Source organism: Xylocopa sonorina, chromosome 2 (assembly GCF_050948175.1).
Source record: "Xylocopa sonorina isolate GNS202 chromosome 2, iyXylSono1_principal, whole genome shotgun sequence".
NCBI lineage: Eukaryota > Metazoa > Arthropoda > Insecta > Hymenoptera > Apidae > Xylocopa > Xylocopa sonorina.
In genome coordinates, this window is record NC_135194.1 from 7247553 (window position 1) to 7263523 (window position 15971).

The following is a 15971-nucleotide window of genomic DNA, read 5'->3' on the forward strand; positions in this document are numbered from 1 at the left end:
AGCTATAAGGAGTGAGACAGATGATGTTGATCTTACTCTGAAACCTCTGACGCCATCAATGTGAGAAGTGTTCAAACTGTTCGCATAGCGTTACCGACAACGAAGTAAACTACTGATAGACTGGTGATGCCACCTCTGTAAAAAATGTACAATCTGGTCGCACACAATGATCTAAAGCGAATTTTTTTTTTTTTTTTATTAACGAAAAAACCATACATTTTGGTCCCTATGGCTCGAGCCATGTCAAGGGTTATAGATCCTTTTCACTCTCTACTTGTATGCACTTTTAAGCTTACATTATTTCCTACTTCTATATTTAGTCTTATCACTATTCATTGCACTTATTCTACTTATTTTTAATTTCCTAAAGTATAAGTATGTTTGCACTGTTGGTGTATGTCCTTATCACCTACTCTTCTTCTTTAGAGTTTCAGTCTTATGAAGAGATTAACTTATGCTACTATCTTTCCTAATCTTATCTATCTTACACATTGCTTAATCTTGTTATTGTTTTCTATTTCTAGTGACTATGTATTTTCATGACTGTGTGTCTGTGTTCTGTGGTTATATTTTATATTTTCAAGTTGTTTTTCTTTAGGAAGTCTGTGATGATGTTAAGTGCTGGTGTGTTTTGTGCTAGTATTAATGGCTCTACCCTGTTTACTCCTTTGAAACCTTTTCTTTCTAGTTTTTCCCCCATGTTTTTTTGCTCTTTTTAGTATAACGGACCTTGCCATAGCATATGGTTTAGATCCTCTTTTGGGTGGTCACAGGAGCATTTACTATTTTTTATAATCCCTACTCTACTAAGGGATTCTGCAAGGTTATAATGATTAGTCCGATACCTAGATATCCAGGTGATATGTTGTCTTGGGAGATGTATACCGTGGAACCATGGCTTTCTTCCAGTCTCATAGTATTTTTGGAAGTATTCTTTTCCTTTGGTTGTCGATTCCTTAATCCAGGTGTTTCCTGAGTCTTGCCACATTTTTGCTTGAAGTTGCGGATATAGATCTGAGTGGTTTATTTTGATATGTTGATCTGGATGCTGCTTTGCTGCCTCTCTTGCTGCACTATCTACCATTTCGTTTCCCTCAATGCCTAGGTGGAATGATAGTCAGTATATTTGTATAGAGCCTATATTTCTGAGCCCGTGGTATTTGTGGATAAGCGTTTTGGTTTTAATTATTCTATGGTCAGAGTTTGTCTTGGGGTCATTGTTATTGAGAGCCTGTACTGTACTGAGTGAGTCTGTCCAGATTATATAATGTTTTGGCGGGTTCAGGATTGCTAGATTGATGGCCATTATGATGGCTGTTGTTTCTGCTGTGTACATGGAAACTTCTTTGTTTTGGCTATAGGTTATGTATGTATTCAGTTGAGGGAAGATGCAAACTGCTCCAGTAGAGATTGCCTGCTCGCTTTTTGACCCGTCTGTATATATGTGGGTGTATGTTTGTAGTGTTGTTCTGATGATATTGCTGAATTCGAGATTCGGTGTCATTGAATTTTGCATTTTTCTTCCTATTTCCGTGTTCACTATTATTCTTGTAAGTGGAATTACGTATTCTGCTTTATAAACTGGTAGCTTGGGATGACACTCCAGTTCTTCTATCAAAGCTCTTAGCTTGTCCCAGCAGACCATTGTCAAGGCTTTTTTTTGTGTTGCATCTTGGAATATCAATAGGATTGTCTTCATGTTTGCTCATATATTTTTTTATTTGTCCTGTTACCGGGTTTGATCTATTGCTGAGGGTTTTCAGTGTGTGTTTGCTGGTTAAATATGTGACTCTGTCCTTTATTTTAGGTATTTTTGCTTCTGCCAGAGCAACATTATTTGGTGTTGATTTTCTCAAACCTAGTGCCAGTTTTATTGCATTGTTTCGGATTTGCTCTATTACATTTGTTAATTTCTTGGTGACTGGAAAGTACCATGAGCAGCAGTATTCGATTCTTGATCTTATTAGTGCTTTGTACAGGTGTAGTAAGGTCAGAGCTCCACCAGGTACCTCGAAGTAATCTGATAATGTTTGTGACCTTGCATGAGACGGTCTGCAGGTGATGTATGTATTGTTCAAAGCATAGTCCATTATCTGTTGTATATATGTACCTAAAAATTTTTCTATTTCTTTGTTGGAGTCTTTTTCTCTGCCAATGTCGAATAGTATGGATTATGGTTGGGCTATATCTTTACTAAACACTAGAATTTCTGTTTTGTTAGGTGAGAGTTCCAGATTCAGTTTCTGCAGATTATTCATTATGTGTGCTATTGACGTTTCCAATGCTACTTTGGCAGAAGTTATGCTATTTTTTGTAGTAGATACAGCAATGTCATCAGCATATTGTATGAAGGTAGTAGCATCTCCTAATCCTTCTTCTATATTGGCTGTATATAGGTTGAAAAGGAGGGGACTGAGAACTCCTCCTTGTGGGACTCCTTTGTGTATTGTTCTGTATTCCTTTTTCTGCGAGGTGGATTGTCCTATTATTTCGACTGTTCAATCCTGCATCCAGTTTAAGATGAAATGTAGTATATTGGTTGATATTCCTATTTTAATCAGTTTCTTCATCAGGATGGAGGTATTCACATTGTCAAAGGCACTTTTAATATCCACGAATGCTACTATATTGTATTAGTTGTTTTCTATTGCTTATTGTGCTTGTAGTATGATCCACCCTATGTTATCTCAGCATGATCTTCCCCTTCTAAATCCTGCTTGGGATTTACTTATTTTTTCGTTGTGTTTGTAGCACCAATTGAGTCTATGTTTTATTAGCCCCTCCAACATTTTGCATAGGCAGGAAGTTAATGTGATCGGCCTGTAGTCCTTTCCATTACTCTTTGGAATGAGTAACACTTGCGATTGTTTCCAGCTATTTGAGATTCTGTGTGTGGAGTATATTTCATTTATTTTCATTCATTTTTTTTTCAGTGACCTCCGTACTAAGCGAACGTTGTCTACGATCCCCTAAACAGCGGTCAGTTCTTCAGTGGTTCAACAAAGTACTCAACAAGCGTCGGTGGCGATGCCGATAGTAATTGGTAGTTTAAAAATTAAATATAAATATAAAAACTCAATCATCCAACAAGTGAAACAATCAGTGACTGAAAAAAAAGGAAAAAGGGAAAATTCAAATATTATCCCACAATTAAGACGGCAACGTCGACCACACATGGGAATCCGCTCTCATGCCACGGAGCCCCGCAGCCTGGAGAGGTGGGTGTAATATACTAGCATAAAATCACGGAAAAGAAATCAAAATCCGAAATGGAAGAAAGGAAACTAAACAAAATCCTCTTCAAATTAAAAGAACGAGCAGAAATATCCACTGATAAAACAAAAATGGACACTTCAAAAAAAAAAACAAAAAAAACAAAATCCGGCGCCGAACCTAATAACCAGGAACGACGAACAAAAAAAATCAACTGAAATGAAAAAAAGCGCAGAAAGGGAAGACAAAGGAACTCATCCAAAACCAAATACCACAAACAACATAAAAACTAAGGAAACAGATGACAAAACTCTCATGGAAATAATAGAAAACCTGCAACGCAAAATCGAAGAGTTAAAAAATGATCTAGAAACAGAAAAAAAGAAAAATAAAGCTCTCACGAGCAAACAAATAAACCAGAAGCGAAATGAGAACCACGGAGAGAAGGCTCCAAAAACACAGGAAGACATGGATGGCACCGAATCTGCATTGCACGTGACAAACCCTAAGGAGGACCAGGTATGGGCAAAAGTCACTTACAAAAGAAAAAACATAGAAAACAGCGGACCATATAAAAGGCCAGCCAGGCAAGAGCAAACAAGAGGACAGGGTAACCACCCCCCCCCCCCCCTCCGACGACCGATGGGCGCCCCGAAAAAATCGAGGATCACCGAAGAGGAATCGCGACGTCACTGAAAAACCCCAGCAAACCACCAGCAGTAATAGTTTACAACGTAGAGTATAAGTACACAATCAACACACTACAGAAACACACAAAAGATTTTTACACCAAAAAAATAAATAATCAAAAACACATAATATAAACAAACAAAATAGAAAATTACAATGTCGCTCTAGAAATATTAAAAGAAAATAATATAGAATTCTTCACATACACACCAAAACAAAACAAACGGATCACAATTCTATTGAAAAACCTTGAGGGCGGCTTCGAACCGGAACACGTCCTCAATGAACTTCAAAATATAAACCCTCCCCCCCAACATCAAATTCCTGGCAGCAAAAAAATTCCAAAAACAAAGATCCAAACAACTAAACAAATCATTCCACATATATGTAATACAAGTCACCCCAGACAGCAAAATAGAAGAGCTGAAAAACATTAAAGTCTCCCTACACTCCCTAATCACGTGGGAAAAGATAATAAAGTCAGATAGGCTTCAATGCAAACGATGTCAACGCATCGGCCATGCAGCAGCGAACTGCAACTTAAAATACAGGTGCGTGAAGAGCGACACCCTCCACTCACCACGGGAGTGTCCACTTGCCGCCAAAAACTACAATAATCAAGAAAACCCGGAAAATAAACCATATTGCGTCTTATGCAAAAATTTTGGTCACCCGGCATCAAACAGAGGATGTCCAAAGATTAAAGAGACGAAACAAAAAATCGACGAAAAAATAGCAAAAACTAAATTAGAGAAGAAAAGAAGATACAGCTAATAAACAGATATACAAACCCTACGACCTCCTACAGCGAGATCACATCCAAAAGCAATCAAATGCAGAACCCCATTCAACAACAAACAATCACAATCCCGGCAACAAAATCGGAATCAACTCATATACTACAAGAAATCAAAAACACCATAGAAGTCACGATTAAACAACAAATAACACATATCACAAAAAATATTGAGCAAAACTCGAACAAAATTAACCTAATCGCGGAGGCACTTGGACTAGATTTCCTAACTCACCAATGAATCTGAACACATACAACAGACAAGCGGAATGACAAAAAATTACAAGACTCATTAAAGATAATCCAAATAAACGTAAACTCTATAATATCAAATGACAAAAGAGCCTCATTACAAGAATTCCTATTCAAATATGAACCAGACATAGCACTACTCGCAGAAACCAAGCTAAACTACAGATACTCATTCCACATAAAAAAATTATAACATAATCCGCATCGGCAGACCAAACTCAAAGTAGGGAGGAGGCACTGCTATCATAATTAAACGACCACTAAAATACAGAGAAATACAGATAAAAAAACATCACTAAGCTCTCATTTCGAATCCACGCAAATCGAAATAACACTACAACGAAACTACAAACTGTACATAATAGCAACTTACGTTTCAAGGACAGGCAACAAAGAATTCACGCCCGAACTGGAACACCTTTTCAACACACTAAACCTACAAAACCCAAAACACTATTACATACTAGTAGGCGACTTAAATGCAAGACACGCCGAATGGGGTAACACCACAATCGATAGCAGAGGAAGGAACTTACACAGATGGGTCCACAACAACAAAATGAAACACCGTGTCGCACTATACAGAACAGACAAACCATCATTTCCAAAAACAGGTGCATATATAGACCTATGCTTAGCTGACACAAGGCTAGATATCATAAACCTGACGAACAACCCTGAAATCACCTGAAATCTCAACACTACGACAGCGACCATAGAGCAGCCATGATCCAAATTAAAATAAAAAATTTAAAAAACCTACTAATAGACACAGAAGAACAAAAACCAAGAATAAACCTATACAAGAGAGACTGGCTCAAATACAGAAAGTACCTCACTGAAAACGACATCACAGACATATCGAACAACAAAAACATATCAAACAACGAAATAGATATACAGCTCCATCTGATAAACAATAATATAATAAAAGCCCTAGAGCACGCATCCCCCAAAATAGACTCAAACACAAGCTCTACCGACAAAAACGTCACAGACGAAATTAAATACTTACGGAAAATAAAAAGCAAAAATACACAACTTAAAAAAAATTCGAAATTATTCCCCAAACAAAGCATAAACAATAACTGCATTAAAAATACACTTGAAAGAAATAAAAAAACGAATAAGAATCGCATTCTACAACGCAGTCAGTACATTCTGGAAAAACAAAATAAAAAATATAACACTAAAAAACAACAAAAGTAACAGCCCATTCAAAACAATAAACTCCATATTCAGAAGAAAAGACGCAACATCTATAGAACACTTAAATCTCACACTGCAGCGCGGAAATACTCAATAAAGTTAATATAAATCACAAAATACTGCCTACGTCAACCAACCCGAACGCCACCATCACAGACGCAACATTAAAACTAAACATACTAGGAACACACTTCGAGACAGTCCATTCGCAAAACAACGAAATGGGAGTGGAATAACTAACCAACATTATAAACATAAAAATCAAGCAACTTAAAGAAGAAATAAATAATGACACATCAGAAATCTACAGGCCATACTAAAAAAACTAAACAACAAAAAATCATCTAGTTTCGACCAAATACCCAACATAGCACTAAAAAACCTACCACACAATTATACAAAACACTATACAATACTATTCAACAACTGCCTAAACAATTCATACTTCCCACATGACTGGAAAATCGCAAAAAAGATACCAATAAAAAAGAAAAACAAAGATGGAAGCAATCCGTCAAGCTACAGACTAATCTCCCTTTTACCAAACATCAGCAAAATTTTTGAAATTATAGTAAACGAATCATTAATCCACCACCGCAGAAAAAATAACATAATACCAGAACACCAGTTCGGCTTCAAACACAAACACAGCTCAATACACGCGATCACCAAATTTATAGACATCTGCTGGGCGAGAAACAAAGATGAATGTGTAGGAGCAATTTTAATAGATATGGAGAAAGCCTTCGACACCATCTGGCTAGACGGACTTTTCTTCAAATTAATAAAAAAAAACCTTCCGATACACATCATAAAAATTCTATGGAAAATGACTCACGACAAAAAATTCATAGTAACGGACGGACATTACGCATCGGCAACAACATTCTCAGTGACGAACGGCTTACAACAAGGGACGGTAAACTCACCCTTACTCTTCAACATTTACATTAGCGATTTGCTCCTAATGTTCGGATTAAACACAGCACACAACAAAAAAGCAATAGCCTTCGCGGATGACTTAGTAATATACACACAATGCAACAGCCTGGCAACAATAAAAAAACACTCTCCAAACCTTATTTGACAAAATACAAAACTATCTAAGAACATGGAAACTCAAAATAAACGTACAAAAATGCAAAACAATATCATTCCGACCATACATTTCAAGAACATCCAACGCAAACCATGCGATCCGAGCACACTCAAAACATTTTCATCTACACGACACAAAATCCCACATAAACAAATCGTCAAATACTTAGGCACGCATATAGACTTTAGCCTAAACTTTAATAAACACGTTGAAATACAGATCGACAAGGCACAGAAAGCATTTATAGCAAACAAAAGACTCTTCTATGCGAAGGAAGTAGTTAAGGCAGTAAAAATTCTATGTTACAAACTGCTGATACGTCCAATATTAACCTACGCAAGCACAATCTGGTTCAATATAAACGCAACTATCGCGGAAAAACTTAGGAAGTTCGAAAGAAGATGCCTAAGAGCGTGTTTAAACATGTATAGATCGGCCAAATCGAACTACACCAAATATATAAGCAATAGAACCCTGTACGAACATGCAAAAATAGAAAGAATAGACATCTTCATGATTAAACTAATCAGAAACCAGTGGGCAAACATCCCACTTATTACTGAGAACAGCTTAATATATAGCTCCACTTACCCAAATCCACTTTATTACGATAGAATTAGACTCACAGGACTATCTCCACCACAGGCATTTATTCATCTGGACAGCATAGAATTAATAGAAACAACCTACCCCTAATACAACCACTACAACAGAAAAATCAGTGATAAATCATTAAAATACGACAAAAACATTCCACATATGCACAAAGATTTACGGTTCGTAAGCAAACTCTCAAGTTATGACACGAAAAACAAACACAGAGCCAACTCTAAAAAATATTGGTGGCTCCAATAAAAGACTATCATAGTTAGTTTATTTCGGCAAATCCCAAATTACACACCTCTACACCCAAAACACATGTAAACGGCCTTTGTACGATCGCGTGCCGGTAACTACAAAAAAAATCCCAAGAAACCCTTACCAATAAGTTACAATTAATCAATAGAAAATAAGCAGCATTAAGTGCAATCATTAAACCCCAAGATATTGAACAGATTACGAGTGCTTTAAAACTCAAAGCCAATAATCTAGTTGTAAGTTACAGATCGGTAAACTTTTGTGCGTTCTGTTTATTGTACTCTTTTGTAAATATTGTTAATTTTGGCACAATAAACGCATTAAAAAAAAAAGAAAATTCATTTAGGATGTCCAGTAAAATTAGTCTAATCTTGACGTCCATATATTTTAGCATTGTGTATTCTAGTCCATCTGGTCCTGGGGCTGATTTGGATTTTGTCTTATCTATGACATAGTTAAGCTCTAGGAGACTGAAAGGATTGTCCAGAAAACTGTCTGTTGGGACGTTTTTTTCAATTTGGTATTTGTCGCTCACCCAGGAGGGGCATAGTTTGTTTATACAATCATTTACCGCTGCTTCCTGTTCACTTTGTTTATTTAAACGCAGTTCCATTTGGACTTGAATATGCCGATTTTTTTCCATGTGTAGCTTACATTTGTGTGTATGTTTAGTGTGGATACAAAATCTCTAAATGCCTGCTTTTTCTTGCTTTGTAGTATTTTCCTGATGATGGAATCCCACACTTTTGTTCTAGCAGGGTACTTTATAGCTCCCAGTTTGTTCTTTTAGTGGAAATTTTATTGGATTTGGACTTTTTGTATTTTTAGACTAGTTTGCATTGGCATTCTGTTCAGTTCGCCTCTACTCAAGGTGTTTGGTAGTGGGTTTTCCCACTTACCCTTACTTGTGGATGGGGCTTCCTGCCCACCTATCTTTTTCATATTTAGTATTTTTTGAGAATTAACATTTCTCAGGGCTGAATAGTTTTCCTAGTTGCTTCTGGTACCAGGCTTGTGCCTGTTTTCTTATGTGTTTGATGATAAACTCTTCTTGCTTTCCAAATGTTCACATTTTGTAAAGCCATAATAGATTGAATTTCTTTTTCTCTAATAATAATCTGACATTTAGGGTCCATTGTCTTATGACTCTCTTTGCAGTGCAGATAAATACTCTGCAAATCCTTTGTGCACCCTGTTGTGTTATGAGTGTCTTCTCTATTTCCGCATTCCCTACAAGTTTTTGGACTTCTACAGTTTTTGACTATATGTCTAAATTTGTAGCAGTTGAAGCATATCTTTATAGGTTTAATATATGCTTCAACTCTAATGTTGTATAATCCATAAATTTTAATAGAATTTGGAAGAGTAGTTCCTTCAAAACTAAGAACTACCGAGTTGTTCGGAATCCATTCTGGTTTGCCAGTCTCGTGGGTCAGGATCTTTCTATTTAGCCTTCTGACAAACTTAATTGGACGGAGAGATTCTGTGAATCTTATAATCTCTTCACAGGATATTCGGTGTCATACCGTTTGATGATGCCTTTTCTTTCTTTTCGATAGTTCGGTATAAATGCCTGAATATTGTTCTTCCCCAAGATGTCCTTCTGGAGGTACTTGTTTGCTTCTTCTCTGGTTTTGAATTTTATTTCTGCAAAATTTTTGCTGCAGGGTATTAATTCCTCTGCTCCACATTTAGCTTCGCTATTGTAATAATTTTGGCCATGGCCAACAAAAATTAATTTCTGGATTGTGTATTTTTTGTATTTTGGCATTTAACACATGCTGACCCGGCCACATATGCTGACCCGGTATGGCTTATTGGATACAATTGAAGGTCTGCAGTCTTTGCAATCTACTTAGATTGTTTTTCCTCCATTGGCCACTTTTTTTCAGTTTTTTTTATGGTATTCCGAGCTTTCAGATTCGGTGCTCATTCTTCTTTCCAAGGTTCCTTCGCGTTTGGAGTTGCCATTTTTTTGTTGGTTTGCCTGGGGAAACCTCCATGGTCTCTTTTTCTATACTCCAGGCCACGTGGCCTGCAGTGCAGAGGTTAGTTGTTACTCCTACGCCCTGTATTTTATTTTTCTGTGTGCTAATAAAATAGAATATCTTCTTCGCCTTTGGAAAACTGGTACGATATGTTTGTTTATCACCTCACTTACAATTTACAATATTGTTTATTACCTCAGTTACAATTTTCTTCTTTTTCCAAAATTCACAGCGCGATCCGCACACACATCCAACAGCAAAGTCAATAGCGAAGTAAACTACAGTGAAGTAAACTATTGAAGAACTATTAGGGCCATCTCTGCGGACAGTACTGAAACTAATGTCCGACTATTTTCAGCGCTTCTCCAAGAGATAGCGCTAGCAGGTCTTCAATTGTGGCGTTATCGACTTTCGCATCTCAGCAAACACATTCACTGCTATCTACTTCCGCTTCTTGGAAGGTACATTTTCAATAGGAAATTGTTTCAAAATTAATTCGCACTGTGGAGGGGTTCGTTGTTAGACGGATCAGATTGTTCGTAGGATGTTTAGGATAAAACTACTGAGTTCACTTTTGCGTCTGCACTCGGCTAGTTCTCGAGATCAACTGAACTTTTTCAGTTCTCTCGTGGGCAGCCGCGTCTGTACAATTTCTTTAAGTCGCATGATTGGCTAAGTCGGTGCCTCGACCTTAGCCAATCATGTATTTGTTTATATCTAGGTGCCGCCTCTTCTTGCGCCCTTAGCGCGTTTACTTGGAAGGGCGGCAGCGGGTATAGTGGGGGTGTTTTGTTTCGTTAACATTTGGCAGTGTAGCGGGGTTTCCGCTGGGTCTGGTTCCTCTCACGTCAAGGCTGTAGCCTCTTGACCGTAGGCCTAGACCCCTTTTTTGAAACCCTCGATTTATGGCGTCCGCGTGTGTTACTGAGGTCGTCGACTAAGATTTACAGCTAACGTGCGGAGAAAGTTCGTTAAGGACGTCTTCTCAAAAGTAACTTATTTGTGCGCATACCATAAATCGTGCTAGCTGCTTGTAGCGAAAAAGGTCCTTCTATTATACCTCGATGTTAGCTGCTACAATAGCAAAATGGAGTTAAAAGAGGATAGAGGTGAAGATAAATGATCAGACTCATTGTGTATGTTTAAAAAAATTAACTTATCAAGTCAAATTAATAAAATATACAACGAATTATGATTAGACTTTGCTTTCTGCAACAATGATTATACTTATGATGCAATACTTCTTGCTATTAATGTTTTAATTAAGTGCTAAGGCAAAACGCTCTAGAAGATATAGCAATTTGCTTAAAGTAATGTATGAAAAATTTAAATAGTAGTTCAGAACAAATAAAGATTATTCTTTCCTTTCATCCTTTTCCTCTTCTCTCTTTCCTTGTCTTCTTGAGCAAATAGTTCCAAGCTAATGCTGTGATTAAGTGAAGAAATTTCTTGAACATGAAGTCTTTGCGATCATCTTTCTATGTTTCCTTCTCTGATGATTATAATAAAAAAAAGGAACAATTAACAGTTGTTTAGCATAATTTAATGTATTCGTTACATGAAATGTAATAATAAATTAATTTTAACTCAGCTCCTTCCCAGAAATTGTTAAAATATTGCTATTTTAGCAATAATTTCTATTGCTGACACTTCCAGCAATAGAAAATTTCCATTTCAACACAGAACTTCTGGGAAACATGCATTTCTCAGAAAGTTGCGGAGAAATAATTTTATACATCCTGATGACTAATTAATGTCAATGTCCTCTCAAAGAGAACATCTAAGTGCAAAGAGCTAACATCAGTGGCGGTCGTAGCTAAAATTAGTGGAGGTACTGTTTCAGAAAATCTTTAACCTCTGTCTTAAAGTTATGTAAAAGGAAATGAGCATGTATAAAAAGCAAATTTACTCAAAAACTTAATGAAATCCCTTTTTCTTTTTAAGAGTTTAAGTTTTTAAGCACGATACACGCGGAGCAAAAACATCGTCTCCCACTAGCACACCTGGGTTGGCACTGCGGGAGCAACAGTGTTTTCTTTCCCGCGTAACGTCGCGCGCAGCTTCGTAGGTGCGCATGCGCGCAATAATCATGCGCCGCGTCATTAACATTACGAAACGCACGGTGTTTCACGCGAAGGTTCTTTCTTTCTTATTCATAAATTGGGGAATATGGCTACTGACAGCAAGCTTAAAGATTATATGTTGTACAAGTGTGAAGAAAGAATTAAAGAAGAATAGACTCATTATATTTAATGTTGTCGATAATATTGAATGGAATTAGGGGCTGGTTCCATTACTGCGAGCCACCACTAGCTAACATATATATTAATTATCCCAAAAAGTTAGTAGGACAAAATTATACGCTAAGTTAATACAGAATACAGAGTGTAAGTACTGAAAGCATAGACCATATATGCGCAGATGTTGCAAGAATGTTAGTCGTGATGCGGGAATCCAACGGAATCAAACAGAAGATATGTTAGAAAACTGCGCCCTCTTATGGTAAGGTTCGGATGAGACATCGCGTTAACACGGTAGATATATAGTCTTCTTATAGAAAAATATTGTATAATAATATTTTATTATTAATAATAAGTTTTTACACGGGCATCGTTCCATTTGTAAATAAACAAAATTAATTAGGTAATATCGAGGAATTAATCTTACCATTGTACAATTTTATCCATTTCCTTGGTTGTTCATAATATAATATTTTAAACGGAACGAATAAAAGTGATCGTAAAAGATACATTGTTCGTGCGATATTATTCAAAAATAGTAATTAATGTTGTATATGTACAAATTAAAAGGCTGCTCGGTGATACTTAAAAAAGGAAAGAAAAAATCTTCAGATAAAACAATGTGAAATTATGTAATAAATTGCATTACACCGTCCTTGGGTAAATAAACGAGAATCGGCACTATAACCAGATTCTTTTACCAATGACTGAACGCCGTGGTGAACTAGAATTTAACCTCTTAATGATGATTTTAGTACTTTTCACCATTTAAAAAGCATAATTACGATAAATTTTCGCTTGTATAAATTAATCCTCCGTGAGCAAAGTAAGTTCGAACATTTATGTTCTGTTAATTAAGAGTTTAAATAAAATTGATAGGTATGTTCCCGATTCGTATCACCTATGCACGATTGTTGTTATTATTTAAAATTGCTTCAATTAACATTTCAGTGTTACGAAATGTTGCAATTAAACAACGTGACTGTTTACACTCTGGCAACAAGAATAACCTCTCGGTTTTTATGGCGGTTGAGCGTATCGTTAAGCACAAATGCAGCTACCGAGTCTGTTGATCCCAATGTAAAGGTAAAGTGTCATAACTTCTTCAATTAAAGAGAATGATATTCAGCATTCAGCAGACAGCTGGTGCTTTTATAAATGTTAAAGCATCGTTAACACGGTTTGTTGACGAATGAAATTTGTTAAAAGGTGGACCAACTGAAGGAGGCAGCGTCAGATCTATTGAGGAATGAGCACTGCACGTCGTTCAATGATTTGAAAGCAAGCTTGTGCAGCAATATAAGTGCCACCAATACGGTAATCACTGAGATCAAGAGAGCAAAAAACGTGCACGATCTGTTGGAAATTATGAAAATACCGTTATTGTCACACAGTGATATCTTAAAGGCTTTGGAGACCATTCAGTTATGGGTGAATAAGAATAATAAAAGCGAATCAAGTATCGCAGAGAATGTAGAAACAGCGCCTGATCTAAGTCCACTTAAGCAAGATATCAAAGAACCTACTTCTAATATAGAGGACGACATTTCTCAATACTGTGATCTGTCAACATCTGAAATGGTTAAGGTAAGTAGGTAAACTGATTGTACTTAATTCTATACTAAATTTGTAACTCCATATAGGAAATAAGCAAATTAGCGAGGGCGAAGAATAGAAATGTACAGCTTTTAAATTATTTCTTTCAAAATATAATGGAATATAACGAAGTATTGAATGCAGGAGAATGTTCAAGTTTAATATATAGTATGAGTACTTTATCTTATTCCGATGAGGTAAGATTACAATATTACTGTCAATTAAATTAAATGTTAAGTATCAAGTAACATAATTATATAACGTGATATTCATTACAGAGACTACTGAAAAAAATTTGTTCAGATTTAATAAGTCTCGGAAGCTCCTTCTACTCTATACCTAAAATAACGTTAATATCTATAATAAAATCTATGGCGTTTGTCAGATATAGAAATAATACGTTTTTAAATCATGTTTGTTATAATATTATTAATACAAAAAACAAATACAAAAGTAAGCAAATTGCAACTATTTTACAGTCGTTTGCAATGTTAGGGTATTTTTCTGAACATACAATTAAAATCATTGAGGTATGTAACAATATTAATGTATAACTGTAAGTTAATTACTTCTTCGTATCTTTGTTAATTTGATTTTGTACATATTTTTGATCAAAGGAATCTTAAATACACTGAATTATCTTTTCACAATTAGCACTACAAACATATGTTACAACCCACGATGTTAGGGCCTTCCAATTGGTTGAGTCTTGTTTGGTCCTATGCAGTATTTAAAACATTAAGTCCCATGCAGATCGAGTCAGTGCTTAACAAAGATTTTATTACAAGCTTAATGTTCTTCGGTTAGTATTCGTGAATAAAGAACAATGTTTACCATTTATACTGATGAACTAATGTTTAATATTAATTGCACAGACCCAAAAAAAACATTATCATATCAGCTGAAGTTGTTAAATATCAATGGATATGCACAATACGCGATTGATAATTATAGGGGTAATGTAAAATATATTTGTAACATTGAAGGATGTGTTAAATAATTTACATATATTTTAATGAAATATTATTTCTAGGACCTTTGCTCGACGAAAAACTTATACCACGTGTAGTAAATAAACGTTCAAAACAAAAGGAATCTTATATTATCGCACTTTCAAATACATTAAAGAATATGTTGCCATCACCTTCTTACTTTAAGACAAACATCAACACCGGAATGGGTTTCCTTTTAGGTACTTATTTAGAAAAATAATTCCTATTCTTCTTAATAATACATGTAATCGTTGTACATTAGAAAAATGTATTATATCAAAATTATATTTTAGATGCCGAGTTACATATGGATTCTGATTTTAAACCTGTTGCTGTAACAGATCAAAATCTTAAAAACGAAAAAGTCACTAAGTAGGTATAAATACGATCAAAATGTTGAAAGCAAATATTATTGTAACAATAAAATGAATATCCACAATTAATTATTTCAGAATAGGTATAATGGTAGTTGATTACTATGATGTATGTCTAGGAGGATCAGAGTATCAAGGATTAATTAAACTGTACAACCATTTATTAACTTGTAAAAAGTATGAAGTTCTATGTCTTTCTTATCAAAATTTTGGTATAGAAGATAAAATGGAAAGGCGTGTAGCTTATTTAAAACGTCAAATATGGAATAAGTTTAACAAGTCAGTTGAGTAATTACTCAAACAAACAAATGTGTTTACACGCTATGTAATATTTCATAAATAAACAAAAGTATAGACACTATAATATTTATAATACTGTTTGTAATGTTATTTATTGGACAAGTATCTCTCCCTTTAATTGTAGATTGTATACAAAAATTATAAATTTGAATCTGAAGAATATAATACTTTAAAATACATCTCCAAAAAGAACTATTTATTTTTAAAACATATATATACTCTATCAATTTATATCCCATAACAAGCCATCTACTATACAAAAATTCTTAAAGTATATAATCATGAAAAAGGACTTCAAGTTTAATTCATTACATTTAGATCCTAGTATCCCAAGTAACGCTAAAGCACAAGTCATAGCCATTGA

General features: G+C 35.4%; 1 protein-coding gene across 1 annotated transcript; it reads left to right on the forward strand.

Annotated features, from left to right (window-relative positions):
- Positions 1-13098: 13098 nt before the first annotated feature.
- LOC143432937 (FAST kinase domain-containing protein 4) lies at positions 13099-15665 on the forward strand. The gene is made up of 10 exons (XM_076909938.1): positions 13099-13224; positions 13297-13431; positions 13555-13932; positions 13989-14138; positions 14220-14471; positions 14596-14743; positions 14817-14897; positions 14975-15133; positions 15227-15305; positions 15386-15665. Exons 2-10 carry the CDS (start codon positions 13306-13308, stop codon positions 15597-15599), a joined length of 1587 nt encoding a protein of 528 aa, XP_076766053.1. The 5' UTR covers positions 13099-13224; positions 13297-13305; the 3' UTR covers positions 15600-15665.
- Positions 15666-15971: the final 306 nt, after the last annotated feature.

Coding starts and splice junctions, on each gene's coding strand:
- LOC143432937 (XM_076909938.1), top strand. CDS start 13,306: ATGTTGCAATTAAACAACGTGACTGTTTACACTCTGGCAACAAGAATA. Junction 13,432..13,554: donor CTGTTGATCCCAATGTAAAG/GTAAAGTGTCAT, acceptor ATTTGTTAAAAG/GTGGACCAACTGAAGGAGGC. Junction 15,306..15,385: donor AAAAACGAAAAAGTCACTAA/GTAGGTATAAAT, acceptor TAATTATTTCAG/AATAGGTATAATGGTAGTTG.